This window comes from Euleptes europaea, chromosome 2 (assembly GCF_029931775.1).
Source record: "Euleptes europaea isolate rEulEur1 chromosome 2, rEulEur1.hap1, whole genome shotgun sequence".
Lineage (NCBI taxonomy): Eukaryota > Metazoa > Chordata > Lepidosauria > Squamata > Sphaerodactylidae > Euleptes > Euleptes europaea.
In genome coordinates this window covers 19,797,195-19,813,287 of record NC_079313.1, presented here as the reverse complement: position 1 = coordinate 19,813,287, position 16,093 = coordinate 19,797,195, and the positions used below count along the sequence as shown (strand labels likewise).

At 46.3% G+C, this 16,093-nt stretch overlaps 1 protein-coding gene across 1 annotated transcript in view; it reads left to right on the top strand.

Annotated features, from left to right (window-relative positions):
• Positions 1–16,093, top strand: part of CACNA1E (calcium voltage-gated channel subunit alpha1 E) — a 430,764-nt gene that overhangs the window by 366,176 nt on the left and 48,495 nt on the right. The window contains exons 38-39 of the mRNA XM_056844152.1: positions 11,252–11,348; positions 15,205–15,310. Of these exons, the coding sequence (XP_056700130.1) occupies positions 11,252–11,348; positions 15,205–15,310 (203 nt within the window). The remainder of the gene's footprint in view (positions 1–11,251; positions 11,349–15,204; positions 15,311–16,093) is intronic.

Below are 16,093 nucleotides of genomic sequence, written 5' to 3'. Positions count from 1 at the left end.
AAGATGCGCATCATGAAACAACTCTGTAAACAATAATGGCTCCCAAGCATATACATAAGAGTGCTTAAGGGCACATGCCTACCATTTGTACTTTGTATGTTTCCTGCAGGAAACACTGGTTTGGCCTTCTGATGGCATCCTGAGTTGCCGTTCAAAACATGGAGCTGCACTAAAGGTCCATCTACAAGTTACAAAGGCCCTTTATGCAGGAATGTTTCCCTGCAGTCACCCCCGCTGACTGCTTTGGGGCTTCCTTTTGATTATGCATGCCTTTTTCACCTGTCAAAGGTCGTCTTGCTCTCCCTGCACATTTTGCCCACAATTTCCAAATTCTGACTAAAACAGCATCTAGAAAATGCGGACAAAACGTGCGAGGAGAGTGAGGCGACCTCTGACAGGAGGAAAAGGCATGCATAATCAGAAGGCAGCCCCGAAGCAGTCAGTGGGGGGTGACCGTGGGGAAATGTCCCTGCATAAAAGGTTTTGTATTCATCAGAGAACACCACCAGGACTTTGCATCAGACATGAGATGGGAGTTATCGGCCTCCCCTCCCCCCCTGCCACTCTTTTTTGCTCCCACCAAAGCAAGCAGGAAGAAGCAGCTTTAGCCTCTTCTGTCTGATGTTTTCACATTTGCAAACCATCTGGTGGAAATGCTGTTGGCTTCATTGTAAAATTTACACGCAGCTACGTAACTAAGGTCATTTATGCATGGGTACTTTCACGTTCACACACATCTGTCTTGGTTGTTCCTTGGAGTTACGCATGAGTTTTCCCTCCACTAGAAATGACCTCGGTGCCAGCCCTCACAAATCCCGGGTCTTCCTGTTCCTCTGTTAACCCGATTCTTCCCTCTCCCCTGAACTCAGCCTGGGTGAAATCTCCATACATAAGGCAAAGCATGGGATACACAAGCTTAGTTTTGCTCACAGCCAGTTACAAAGCAGCATGTCCAGAGGCGGGGATTGAAATACTTCCTGCTTCCTCAGAGCTCTTTTTGAGCAGAAGAAAGGCTTTTTAAAACTGAGGCTTGGGTTTCTAACCCCCCCTTTCTTTTCAGATTGCTCCATTTTTTGTTTCATGTTCTTAAAATTCTTTTTTATGCGGCCGTTGGGTCTGGGGGGAGGGAACGTTTCTCTCACTACACCCAATTAAGAAGCAGCATTTCAAGGGCCAGGGATTCAAATACTTCCTGATTTGAGCTTGGAGACTGCTGGTGCATAGACTCCCAACAGGAAAGTGTGGGTCCAGCGAGCAATGAACCTCCATGCATAAACAACCTAAAGCTGCTTCTCCAGTACCAGTTTTGGTCACAAGCAGAGCCAGTGTGGATGAGGGAAGTACAAAACTCCTGTCGCCTGCCTCATGCACAGTTCTTGTGTTATTCCCCAATTAACACAAGGACTTTGTCATTGGTAGATAATTCCCATTTTGTGGCGGGGGGCAGAAGGTACAAGTTGGCATCTGCAGCATGGAGGTAGCAATGCTGTTTCAGATCAACTTCTCCTAGAACCTTTCTCATGTGAGCAGCCACTTTCTCATTGAATACCTTCACTCACCCTCCCCCAACATTTCAGGAGGGCTTCATGGAATGGTTTGGATTGTCAAACTTCAAATGTTCAGATAGAGTAGCGCATTTGTTTTTTTAAATCTCAACATTCAGAGCTTCGGGAAAGAGATGAGCTCACCCCTGTAGCAATACTGGAAGCTCAACAACCGGAATGAATCCCTCTTTGTGTCCCTGAAATCCAGTTTGGTTGACTTCTGTGAATTCATCCAAACTGCTGTTGTATCAATATTAGGATGCAAACATCCATTTTTAGCCAGGATTGGGTTTCCACCTTCCTGACACTAAACAAAACCCTGAAGGCATGGGCAGAAAAGCTCTTATCGAGAAGCACCTTTGAAACACACGATCATGAGAATCATGCAGTGTTGCTCTTATTGGGCTCTGTTGCTCCACACTGCAAATGGGTTGCATGTCTGAACATTCCCTGATGAAAAAAAAAATACTCCCCATGCATAGAAAATAAACATATGGGGAACATCTGTAACACAATAGTGTTGTATATGCAGATGTCTGAGTTCCTACCTGTATACTGAAATGGTACAGCCCTGGAAAATCAGAGTCATGTTACTCTCCTAAACGCACACTTTACTCTTAGATCAGCACCTGTTGCAAACTTCTAATACTTGCATGCATTTATGGCTCAGCTTTCAGACCAGTTTTAGGAGTAGTGATGGTGTGAATTTAGGAAGGATGCAAGGGTTTGCAAAAGCTCTGCTGTTCTAAACAGGGCTACAGTTACTACCAGTGTTTTTTCCACTCTAAAACAACAGTGGCATGAGCTGTTATGGGCAAGAATCTGTTTCCTTGAATGCCACGGGTGAAATAGATGAAACCATCTCTTGGTTCTGGAAAACCAAGCCACAGAGAAGTGTAGAAGAAGAGTTGTTTTTTTATATGCCGAATTTCTCTACCTTTTTTAAGGAGAATCAAACTGGCTTACAATCTCCTTCCCTTCCTCTTCCCACAAAAGACACCTTGTGAGGTAGGTGGGGCTGAGAGAGTTCAGAGAGAACTGTGACTTGCCCAAGGTGACCCAGATGGCTTCATGTGTAGGAGTGGGGAAACCAACCCGGTTCACCAGATTAGAGTCCGGCACTCATGCGGAGGAGTAGGAAATCAAACCCAGTTCTCCAGATTAGAGTCCACCTCTTTTAACCACTACACCATGATGTACTGATCTTCAGGGTGCCACACGTGAAAATGAAGACTGTGCTTCTGGGATTTGTCCCTCCTTTATGAAGGAGTTGATTGTTCTTTCCATAGCTCAAACATTATGTCTCATTTAAAGTAGGAAATCCCATGTTGTTTTCTCTAATGACTCATGGGTTTCTGCTTTTAAAGTAAAAGGGGGGAGAAAAAAGGATAATCGGGGTTTTCACGCTTGCCTTTTCTCCTCCCCACTGCCATGTAGTGCATTACATTTCCAACAGTTATTAGCTCAGCAAGCCCATTTACTTGTCTTGGGCTAAACCGGTTTTTAAAAGCCATCAGATCTTGCTGTGTAAAATCAGAGTTAGGGAGGATTGCCTTCTCTTTGGGCACTTTGTTACCATGCTTAATCTGCCCACAGGTCTTTTTCCCTCACACAAATTGCTTGTTTTAGCCGCCAGGTTCTTTGGCTAGATTCTAGAGATGGGTATTAGACAGAAGGGAAGCAAGCCACTTGTAGGCAAGTTCTACAATCGCAGGCCAGCAATTTGGCTAGGCTTAATTAACAAAGTGCTAAAACTGTGTCTGGGCTGTATCACTTCAGACCATTGGGAGGAATTCATACAACTGATTGTTCCTCCGTTTTAATAAACAACAACCGTTGCTTGTAGAAAATGAGCTTTGGGTTCTGTCGTAGCTGCTGCTAGTTTTATGCAGAAAAATCCTTTCTAAGGTAATTTATGCATGGGAGTTTTACCTGAGGTTCTTTGCTCACTGGACCCACGCTTCCCTGTTGGGAATCTATGCACCAGCAGTCCCCAAGCTCAAATCATGTCCCACCCCTTTAAATGCTGCTTTGTAATTGGCTTACTTCGCAGTGCTCACTGTGAAGGAAAATCCCCCCCAAAACCCAATTGCAATTTGCCACACAAAAAAGCATTTTAAGAACAACAACATAAAAATGGATTAATCTGAAAGGAAGGGGGGAAGAAATCCAAGCCTCAATTTTAAAAAGATTTTCTTCTGCTCAGAACGAGCTTTGAGGAAGCAGTAAATATTTGAATCCCCTCTGGACATGCTGCTTTGTAATTGGCTGTGAGCAAAACTAAGCTTGCATGCCTCACACTTTGTCTTATGCATGGGGATTTCACCCGGGCTTTGCTCGGGGAAGATGGAAGAGTCAAGTTAACAGAGGAACGGGAAGACCCAGACATTGCGAGGGCTGGGCATGAGGTCATCTCTAATAGACAGAAAATTCATGCATAACTCCAAGGAACAACCGAGACCAACCGGGGGTGAATGTGAGTGAAAGTACCCATGCATAAACAACCTAAGGGAGAGAATTTAGAACCAGGCCAAGACCTGAGTAGATTCTGAATAAGGATTTAGGATTGTTCTCTCAGTTAATAATCAGTGCAGACTTACTACCTGCCTTGGGTCCTGAGATGCTCAGTGCAGAGGCAAGCGTATAAACATATTAATTAATTAATTAATCAATTAATTGGACTACTATGCAAAGTAGAAGCAACAGGAGTTTCTTCCTCCTGCCATGGGTCAACTAAGTGATTCAGTTTTTAATTAATCAATGTTGTATAGTGGTTAGTGTACGACCCTGGAGACCCAAGTTTAAATCTCCTCTCGGTTATGAATCTCACTGGGTGACCTTCCACCAGTCAATCTGTCCCGTCCTAACCTACCTCACAGGGGAGATGCATCAATAAAATAGAGGAATGGTATGTGCCATCCTGAGCTCTAGAGAAAAAGACCATAATATACTTGTGATAGATAGATACATTTACATAGAGTGTACAAGTGGATGTGTGTAAAATTCTTGCCATATATTTGGCAAAACCCCAGAAAACCAGAGTTCACAAGTCATGCAGATAAGCTACATGTGCAGTTGTATGGTCTAGGGGCAGTCATGAAACACAGTAAATGGAAATGGAAGCAGAGAATGCACATGTGATTCCACTCTACGGCTTTTTATACATGGCTGTTTCCCTCACGGTCACCCCTCTGATGAGTTTGGGTCTTTGTTTTGATCATGCCTGCCGTTTCCGCTGCCAGGGGTCACCTGGCTGTCCCCCTGCATTTCCCCACGTTTTGCCTGCGTTTTCAAATTTGAGATAAAACAGGTTCCTGAAAACGCAGGCAAAACGTGGGGAAACACAGGGGGACAGCCAGGCAACCCCTGGCAGCGGAAAAGGCAGGCATGATCAAAACAAGGACCCAAAGTCATCAGAGGGGTGACGGCGAGGGAAACAGGCATGCACAAAAGGCCTACATCTTCATTGAAGATCTGACCTGAATGAGATTTACATTAAAACTGGAAATCACCCAGTTTGGGTTTCATCCTTGTCTTTAACCCTGACAATCTGTTTTCTCTCTTAGCTTGTTACTTTCTGCATGTGTAAAACAGGAATCCATTAGACTTAGCTCCTCAGCTTCAAGCAACTTTATTTAAGCCACTTTGGGTTCCCACTGGGGAGAAAGACAGGGTATAAATGAAGTAAATAAATCATCTAACTTGCTGAACTGCTTCCACTACTGCATCACCCTAGGATAAGTCTTCCTCGGTGCACAGTTAATATCCAAGCTCCGAGTAAGATGAGGTATTCTTAGCGGGTATCTCATCCCAGCCTTGGGAATGATCATTTTTAACCCTATCATAGCCTTCCTTCCCAGCAAGCCAGTAGTCCCCTTTCATGGGGACATATTGACACAAAGAGGACGATAGCTCTGTCTTCACGGGGTGGGCATGGGGAGTGTTGAGAGCCTTTTCCTAGGTGGAGACAGAAGGAGAAAGATGCACATCTCTGGTGCCACCAGCAACACACTTCCTTCCTCTTCCTTCCCTTTCCTGAGTAGCCCTATTAACCCACCTGTGCTTCCTTTCCAGTGGCAGGATCCCGTATAAGGATATGTACACATTAGTGCGGGTGATCTCGCCTCCTCTGGGCCTGGGAGAGAACTGCCCCTACAGGGTGGCCTGCAAGGTTTGCCTCCCAATTCCCAGCCACAACCCGGCACTAGGACATACTCATTAAACCACCCCTCCCTCTCTGCTCTACCACCACCACCACCACACCTCTCAAGGGGAACTCCCGGTGTTGCTCTCCTTTGAGTTTAAAGAGATCCATAGGCTCTCAGAACCAGCAGCTGTTGTAACCAGGGAGGGACGGGAAAGCAGGTTGCCCGAACGAAAGCAAAATCATATCCATTTGATTCTGTCTAACTGAAGCGGTGTTCCTTGGTTTTGTAGACTGGATGTTTCCTGGCCCACAAAGAAAGCGCTTGGCAGACACAGGGTTTGGTTTTGTTATCCCCCCCCCCAAAAAAAAAAGTCTGGACTGTCTATGGTAGGGTTGCAAGCTCCAGGTTGGGAAATACCTGGAGATTCTGGGGCGGGGCCTGAGGAGGACAGGGTTTGGGGAGGGGAGGAACTTCAATGGCATAGAACAGGGGTATCAAATTCATTTGTTATGAGGGCCGGATATGACATAAATGTCGTTTGGTCAGGCCGGGCCATGCCTCGCCAGCCCAGATTTGGACTGAGGGGGTGGCTGCCTCAGCTGGCTCGTGGGCCTGATAAGGGCTCTCAAGGGGCAGGATCTGGCCCGTGGGCCATACATTTGACACCCCTGCCATAGAGTCTAATTGCCAAAGCGGCCATTTTCTCCAGGTGAACTGATATCTGTCGGATGGAGATCAGTTGTAATAATGGGAGATCTCTAGCTACTACCCGGAGGTTGGCAACCCCAGTCTCTTACAAATAAGCATTATTCTTGGGTATGTTCACAAATGTGGCTCTAAAACTATGGAAAAGTATATTGGGCAAAGAATTGAGAGGGGAAAGAATGGCAGTCAGATGTCATGTGTTTTGTCATAGTGTCAGCATGTGGGATCCTACCATACAGGGTTGGGTGACACTTGAAAGTAACGTTATTAAGGTTTTAAAAGGGGGTCTGCGAACATGGCTGCATATTTGCCCGTTTCAAAACCTTCACTTTGACCTAGTTTGTACTGCCTTAGTAAATCTGTTCTCTGAACTATTTTAGACTGCAGATGGCTGAATATAAAAATACCCAAGTACCATATCCAGGGAGGAGGTGGGGGTTTGGGGAGGGGAGGGATTTCATTGCCATAGAGTCCAATTGCCAAAGCGGCCATTTTCTCCAGGCGAACTGATCTCTGTCGGCTAGAGATCAGTTGTAATAGCAGGAGATCTCCAGCTACCACCAGGAAGTTATGGTAAACTAAAGTTAGCGTGCTGTAGGATAATTAGCAAACATAAAAACAGTCACAGAACTGCAAAAACACTTAGCTTTATGATTGTAAAGCATGAAACAAAGCAAAGATACATCCAGTATCTGCTGCAAACATGGACAGTGTCCAAAATAATACTAATAATGTTTAGCAACAACGTATGCAATCCTAGAATAATAACTAGGAAAACGTCCTTCTCTCAAGGAGGTTTGACGACCATTCAAGAGGTAAGGTGATGTACAATTCAGTTTTCAACAGACTTCCGGTTCTTTTTCTGTTTCGGCTTAAACCCAGCCTTCCTCAGGGGCCACTATATTTATAACATAAAATAACCATTATGCAGTACACCGGCATAAAAAAGTGAACATAATCATAATACTCTAAACAAGAATACAATAATTCTTACTTACACGCTTGCTGTTAATAACAAAGCTTCCACGTTGGCAAAGTAGCTGAAAACTGAATTGTACATCACCTTACCTCTTGAATGGTCGTCAAACCTCCTTGAGAGAAGGATGTTTTCCTAGTTATTATTCTAGGATTGCATACGTTGTTGCTAAACATTATTAGTATTATTTTGGACACTGTCCATGTTTGCAGCAGATACTGGATGTATCTTTGCTTTGTTTCATGCTTTACAATCATAAATCTAAGTGTTTTTGCAGTTCTGTGACTGTTTTTATGTTTGCTAACCACCAGGAAGTTGGCAACCAAAGAAACGGGGGAATTCTGAAGTGGCAGAATCAGCTGTACCATTTTGGTGGGGAGAGCCACATTTTTAATGATTCCAGCAAATTAAAAATTAACACATCAAGGTGAAAGTTTCTAGTCTAGCAGTGGTAATTTATCATTTACAGGGAATTATTAATACAGAACAGTAATGGAGAACTGCAAACAGTGTAATCCCTCTCCTGTGGTGTTAAGTGGTATGGTCCCTTCCATACCACCTCTGCACTCCACCACCTCATTACCACCTCCTTCTGCTGCATGTCTAGACCAGGCATTAATTCATAACTAATCTCCATTAGCTCCTAAGTCTTCCACACAACATAATTCCAGAGCTGCCCATAGCTATCTTCTGTGCATTGGCAGATCAGTCGAGGTTGTTTAGAAAGCACATGTCTTTTTTAAAAAACAACAACAACCAAAAACATATTTTAGTTTCTCTTTCGCTGTCAGAAACCTGTTAAGGTACAATCTGCCAAACCTCCAGTTCTGAAGGAACAGGCTTCTATTTTCCTAAATATCCTCTTTATAGTTAGAGTTGGCAGCTCTAGTAGTGCTGCCAACCTCCAGGTAGTAGCTGGGGATCTCCTGCTATTACAACTGATCTCCAGCCGATAGGGATCAGTTCACCTGGAGGAAATGGCAGCTTTGGCAATTGGACTCTATGGCATTCAAGTCCCTCCCCTCCCAAACCCTGCCCTCCTCAGGCTTCGCCCTAAAAACCTCCTGCTGGTGGCGAAGAGGGACCTGGCAACCCTAAGCTCCAGGTTAGGAAATACCTGGAGATTTTTGGGGCGAAGCTGCACAATGATGAAGTTTCGCAGTGTTACCATGAACGTCCCTATTTCATGCTCTTCATTATTTCCCTGCCCAAAGTTCTACCATTGATACCTGCTAGAGACAGAAACAATGGTTCGGATCTCAGAGCTACATTTCCATGCAGCCTACATAGTCTCCCTATATGTGTCATTTTGGACTACATATAAATCTTCCATAGGCAAAGCAGATCCAGTTCTGCCATTCTGAAATGGACACAAGCAATTCACTTTCAAAAGATATTAGAATGTACGCATTCCGTTCCATGGCAGAAATGATACCACCCACAGAGAATTTGCCAAAGTGCCTTTTGATCTTTGAAATATATTTAAAAGCATGTGGGTTTTGCCCCTAGGTCTGTCTCAGTGGCAGCACTATTCAGTCAAGAGACCGAGTGAGAGCAAGTGAATTGCTCTGGGGCTCTTTGTCTCTCCCCCTAATGTTTCCATTCATTGTTACTCCTTTCTCAGCTATGCCTAGGGTTGCCAACCTCCAGGTACTAGCTGGAGATCGCCTACTATTAAAACTGATCTCCAGCTGATAGAGATCAGTTCCCCTGGAGAAAATGGCTGCTTTGGCCATTGGCCTCTATGGCATTGAAGTCCCTCCCCTCCCCAAATCCCTCCCTCCACAGACTCCATCCCAAAAACCTCCCACCGGTGGTGAAGAGGGACCTGGCAACCCTACCCGCTGCTTATCAGGTTAAGGAATGGAGTGTCTGAAACCCGATTTGCACATGCAAGAGAAGGAGAAATGAGGTAGAATTGGCTGCACCAATTTATACAGCAACCAGAGGATCACATTTTGGAATGCTGCCCTATGTTCACAGGGCTCCTTGCAACCAGGAAACTAGTACAGCTAGGCTTGCCAACCTCTAGGTGGAGCCTGGATACCCCCCAGAATTGCAATTGATCTCCAGATGCCCCCTGGAGAAAATGGCTGCTTTGGAGGGTGGACTCTGTGGTCTTTTAAGCATGGCTGTTTCACTCTCCGTCACCCCTCCGACCACTTCATGTCATTGTGATAATTATACATGCCATTTCCAACTGTCAGAGGTCACCTCGCTCTCCCCTTGCATTCCCCCACGTTTTGCCTGTGTTTTCAGAGACCTGTTTTATCTCAAATTTGAAAACACAGGCAAAACGCAGGGAAACTCAGGAAGAGAATGAGGTGACCTCTGACCGCTGGAAATGGCATGTATAATCAACACAAAGACCCGCAGTCATCAGAGGGGTGGCGGCGAGTGAAACAGCCATGCATAAAAACCTTCAGCATTAGGCCCTGCCGAGGTCTCTGCCCTCTTCAAACCCTGCTCTCAAGGAGTTCTGTCCTCAGATCTTCAGGAATTTCCCAACCCAGAGGTGGCAAACCTAAACACAAGAGAAGGGGACAGAAGCTTCCTCCTTGCGGTGCTTGTTTTCTTTACTCAGGGAGGTTTTTTTATTATTATTATTATTATTTGTAATGCAAAGGAGTATTCAACACTGAAACCCACTGCCTGCAGTCTGAAGTGGTACAACCTGTCATTCCACCATCTTGGTTCTCCTGGATGCATAAACCAGGCCTTGAGTGCGGGCGAAAATGCATGGTCGCTTTAGCCTCCTTTATTCCCTGTTTCAGCCAGGATGCAGCCAGGATCAAATGCATGCGTTTTCGCCAAACTGCATTCGATACTGGCTGAATCCTGGCTGAAACAGGGAATAAAGGAGGCTAAAGTGACCATGCGTTTTTGCCCGTGGTTTCTTTCTACATTAAAGACTGAGTATAGGACAGGGAAACATGCTGAGCGAGTTGCAAGGCAGGCAATCCCAGCTAGGTGCTGACCGTAACAGCTGGTTTAAATCGGGGGAGCCCTAGTTGAACGCTAAACTTCAGAAGGCCAAACAGCTGCCTCTACCAAGACTCTTTAAACTCCGACTGGGTGGAAGTGGAAGCCGCATGTGGGAGAGACCCCGGGGTGAAAGCATGGCATGCAGAATTTTTTTCCTGGTTTTGTTTCCTTAGCCACTCAGCATGCCTTTGCACCAGTGCATGGCAGGGAAAAGCGCTCCATCATCCCCAGAGTTAGATGGAAGCGAATGGACACTCTTCTCTGATCAGTCACCCCAGTTCAGAGCACCCTCCTATGCAAGATGCTGCTTTTCTGATTGCATAGAAATAACCCAAGGGGTGGGGTGGGGTACACCTCTCTTCAACAATGGATACCGTGACTTTCCCCCCCTCCCCACATCACAGTACTTGACAGAACCCACTGGGGTTCAGGGAACAAATCTGGTTCCTCTCCTTCGCCAAGGTGCGCCCTGCCACATCCTGCATTAACCCCTTGTTGGAGTGTTGTGTATCTTGATTTATACCACTTGCGCACAGCCCTGGGAACGACGTTAAGGCCAAAGCTACATCTGGAAGAAGAAGGAACTGACCATAAAAGCAGCAGCAGCAGAGATGTGGAAAGGCAGGCCATTCGTCCAGGTGGTGTTCCTGGGTCTGTGTGACGGGTTCTATAAATCCACACCAACACGGACTCTCATGTATGATTTGAATTGATTAATCGGTTTCCTGTTCTTTTCCTGTTTTCTGTTTTCTCTCTTCTGTTCCCTGTATCCCGTTTTGTTTTTGTCTTGGGTTTCGTTTCGTTTGGTCTCTGGGAATGCCCCCCCTTCTCGTTTATCTGCATCTTCCTCTCCCCCCCCCACCCCCTTTGTCCTCTTTCCCCTCCATGAGCAGTGGCCGCATCCATTACACTGAGATGTATGAAATGCTGACTCTCATGTCCCCACCACTAGGCCTCGGCAAGAGATGTCCCTCCAAAGTTGCTTATAAGGTAGAACAACCCTTCTTTCTTTCTTTAGCGAACAGCGATAAGATGGGGGAAAGCATAAATGGGACAGTGGGGAGGTAATATGGGGGGGGAGTTTTACCGATTAATAATCAGGAAACTGCTTGATGGATTTGGGGATTGACTTCTAGAGAAATTATGTTTGTCTAAGTACCTAATGACTGCCCAAAAAACAAACCAGTGGGTTATAGATCAAATCAAGCCTGAACTGACCTTAGAAGCTAAAATGACTAATCAGAGGCTATTGTATTTTGGTCACATTATGAGAAGGCAAGAGTCACTGGAAAAGACAGTCATGCTAGGAAAAGCTGAGGGCAGCAGGAAAAGAGGAAGACCCAACAAGAGATGGATCGACTCAATAAAGGAAGCCACAGCCCTCAATTTGCAAGACCTGAGCAAGGCTGTCAAAGATAGGACATTCTGGAGGACATTGATTCATAGGGTCGCCATGAGTCGGAAGCGACTTGACGGCACTTAACACACACACAAGTACCTAATAGTGGCCTGTATTCAACCACATGCCAAAGCTTTATGAGCACTTAGATTAGTCTTGTCTAATCTGACTGCCAGAAGCTCTGCAAGATCTCTGGTGGGTTTTCCACATCTCCTTCCACTTGATCTTTGTAACTGGGGGTGTCTGGGACTGAACTTGGGACCATCTGCAAAGCAGATGCTCTTCCACTTAGCCATTGTTCCACCCCAGTATCCGTTCCCTGGTTGGATACAGGCTGTTCTCTCTGCCACATACTTGATACCAATAGATGCTGATTTGCATTGGGAGCATTCTGATTCTAGGAGAAGTAGGGGGGACCCACAAGAGACTTCCTGCCCGGTGCAGCAGTGGCAGAAATTGGGCTCAAAAGGTGACGCCGTGGCAATGCTGAGACATGACCTGGGAAATTGCTAGAGAATCCCAGTAACATGTGATGTCACTTCTAGCTACAAGACCAGAAGTGATGTCACTTGGCACCTAGAGGCTCCCAGGGGTTGCCCAGCTGGCAACCCTACGAAGAAGGGTGTGTAGGGCAGTGCAGGTCTGGAACAGACTTCCTCAGGAGGTGGTAAGCGCTCCTTCCCTGGAGGTTTTTAAGCAGAGGCTAGATGGCCATCTGTCAGCAATGCTGATTCTATGACCTTAGGCAGTTCATGAGAGGGAGGGCATCTTGGCCATCTTCTGGGCATGGAGTAGGGGTCACTGTATTGTGCAGGGGGTTGGACTAAATGACCCTGGTGGTCCCTTCCAACTCATAGATTCTATGATTCTAAGTCAAAAAGAACTTGAAAATGTTAGAATAACTCCTTTTCAGTGTCAGAGACCCTGAGGATATCTTTAATATTTCCTTAAGAGCCCAAAGGCTAGTGTAACGGAAAGGGAATCTTGGTATTTTTAGCATGTTATGCACAGTTGATATTAGATTGATTACAAAGGAAGCCAGCGTGGTGTAGTGGTTAAGAGCAGTGGTTTGGAACAGTGGAGTCTGATCTGGAGAACTGGGTTTGAGTCCCCACTCCTCCACATGAACGGCGGAGGCTAATCTGGTGAACAGGATTTGTTTCCCCACTCTTCCACACGAAGCCAGCTGGGTGACCTTGGGTAAGTTACAGCTCTGTTAGAGCTGTCTCAGCCCCAGCTACCTCACAGGGTGTCTGTTGTGGGGAGAGGAAGGGAAGGTGATTGTAAGCCGGTTTGAGTCTCCCTTAAGTGGTAGAGAAAGTCGGCATATAAAAACCAACTCTTCTTCTTCTTCTTAATCAAGAGAAGCTGGTCCAGTAGTCTGTGTATTTGTCCCAGTTTCGAACAAAAGGGTATTTCATTCCTTTGCATTGCACAGAATTTGGAACACAGCAGCCGCATCTAAATCCAATCAGGTCCCTGTTGATATACAGAATTGCTGGGATGGAAGGATGAAGGTCACCTCCTGGAGAAGGAGCTTGACATGCCATCCCCAGGCTGAAATTGTTTCAGCCGCACTCTTGGCTTAAAATGTGCCTGGTTTGTTCAGGCATCCTGGAAAGGCCAGAACCACCACCCACTGCGGTTGAGCTGTAGATGCCTACCCACATTAGGTAATGTGCATTTAATGGTTCCCCAAACCCTAGCAGAACCTGAAGGAGTTGGCAGAGCAGGTACTTGGCCATATGTGACGAGAGGGCGCCAGGACGGGGTGGGAGAATGTGCGCTTGCTCAGTTCTCGACAGACTGGCTTGCTGGTGTATTTTTGTCCACAGGCAAAATTTCCGACTTTCAGGTCCTGAATGTTTTTGTTTGAATGGTACAGTGGAGCACTGCTAAAACGCAGCTTGTTAAAGTCAGAAAGGACTGTCATTCATTGGCATTATCCAGGATTCTCGCCAGGGACAGCTTCTGTTCGTTTTTATTGATGACAAAACTTACTTGCATTCACACCCACGTGTTCTCAGAAGCAACTTCTAAAAAAGATGCACATGGAAACATGGTTACTTGCCTGAAAGTTTCAAAGCCTCGGTTTAATTAAGCCATGTTGAGCTGGATTGCCCAAATGCAGGCTGGATCGCCCACTGATTGTGGTTCATTTGGGTCTTGTCAAACCAAGCTCTGAAGTAAATGTCTGAAGTGGGTTTATTAACAACAGTTGGTATTTAGCATTTCCTGTAATCTGTGATCACAGGGGTCCTGCTTTAATGCTGGTTTGTTCCCTGTCCCTGCCATCATGCATTCCCGGCTACAGAGATTCCAGCCCTGAGTAAAGACAAAAACATTGCAAACCGAGGTTTGCTTGAACATCTGCTGGTTAAATCCCTGTTTTACAGACTAATCGTAGTTTAAAAAATAAACCATGGTTTCATGCTATGGCTTTTTACGCATGGCTGTTTCCCTTGCGGTCACCCTGCCAACTACACTGGTGTTTCGTTTTGATTATGCATGCCTTTCCTGACCGTCGGAGGTCGCCTCGCTCTCCCTGTGCATTTCCGTGCATTTTGCCCATGTTTTCTGGATGCCGTTTTAGCGAGAATCCAGAAAATGCGGGCACAATGCACAAAACACGCAGGGAGAGAGCGAGGCGACCTCTGACGGTCAGGAAAGGCGTGCATAATCAAAACGAAGCACTGGAGCAGTCGGCAGGGGTGACCGTGGGGAAACAGCCCTGTGTAAAGGGCCTTTGTCTGAACAGAACCTGGCCCTGTGGTGCTTCTGGGTGTCCCTAGAATGAGGGTGGGCCGGTGTGGCAGAGGGGCTAAGAACATACTGAGCAATATACATTCTCTGGGAAGTGGATTTGGCCATTTTTGTTTCCTTTATTGGGACAGAAGGTGCATGACCCACCCACTCTTGCCCTGGTCATCAATTCTTTCCATCTGCACTCACCACCACCACCACTACCACCCCTCTCAGCCTCAGATGACTCAAAAACTTTGCATGGGTGACCATGTGCTGGCAAACATCATCACTCTCTTTTTTTAAAAAAACCAACAAACTCAAAAAGGGGGCGCCAGGATGTAGCTGGGCAGCAGGACAATCAGGTGGGCGAGCCGGGGTTTAGCAGCGTCCTGAGATTTGGCGGGAGCTGGGGAAAGAAACCCCAGTGGGCTCTGAATGATGGGGAAACAGAATCCCCCAGGGATGTCTCCCCTGTGTCCCAAGCTAAGGACAGGGTGCACGTTCCGGACGAGCAGAATAAATATAGCATGCTGAAGTGGGAAAGTATGTCCGAGCTGGGGGATGGGGGCGGGGGGTGGAGGAGGCGATCCTTGCCCTTCTTTTTGGCTGCTGTGCATTCTCCGCATTTCTCCTCGAGTCTCCCTGATACGTTTTCCAACTTTGTTTTCTGCCTCCTTCCCCAACCCCCACTTTCTTGTGCAGAGACTGGTCCTGATGAACATGCCGGTGGCTGAGGACAACTCGGTCCACTTCACCTCCACTCTGATGGCCCTGATCCGAACAGCTTTGGACATTAAGATCGCTAAAGGTAAAAACAGGATAGGGAGGGCAGGCTCAGGCAGAAAGGGCTTTGTTAGTAGGCTTGCCAACCTCCAGGTAGTTAAACAAATAACAGCAAGCACTGATGGCACACAACTATTGTGTGCCATCAATGTAACTATCAATAGTTGTGTGCCATCAGTGCTTGCTGTTATTTGTTTAACCTCCAGATAGTGGCAGGAGATCTCCTGCTATTACAACTGATCTCTAGCTGATAGAGATCAGTTCCTCTGGAGAAAATGGCAGCTCTGGCAATTGGTCTCTATGGCATTGAAGTCCCTCCCCAAACCCTGCCCTCCTCAGGCTCCGCCCCCAAAACCTCCCACCTGTGGCAAAGAGGGACCTGGCAACCCTACTCGTTAGGTTTGCTGTCTCCAGGTTGGGAAATCCCTGGAGATTTTGGAGATGGAGGCTGAGGAGAGAAAGGCTTGGGGAGGGGAGGGACTTCAATGCCATAGAGTCCAATGGCCAAAGCCGCCATTTTCTCCAGGTGAATTGATCTCTATCGGTAGGATATCAGTTGTAGTAGCAGGAGATCTCCAGCTGGTACCTGGAGGTTGGCAACCCTAGGGAGATCCCAAGCTACCACCTGGAGGTTAAGACTAAGATAAAGTGCAGCATGGGGGCTTAAGCTGGAAACTGCAAATGTATATACTGGTATGATGTACACTTGATAGCAATTTAATAATGTCCAAATTCAACATATGCAAAAAACGTTAGTATGAACAACAAAAAGACCGACAAATCATGAACAAGGTGTGAAGACTGATGA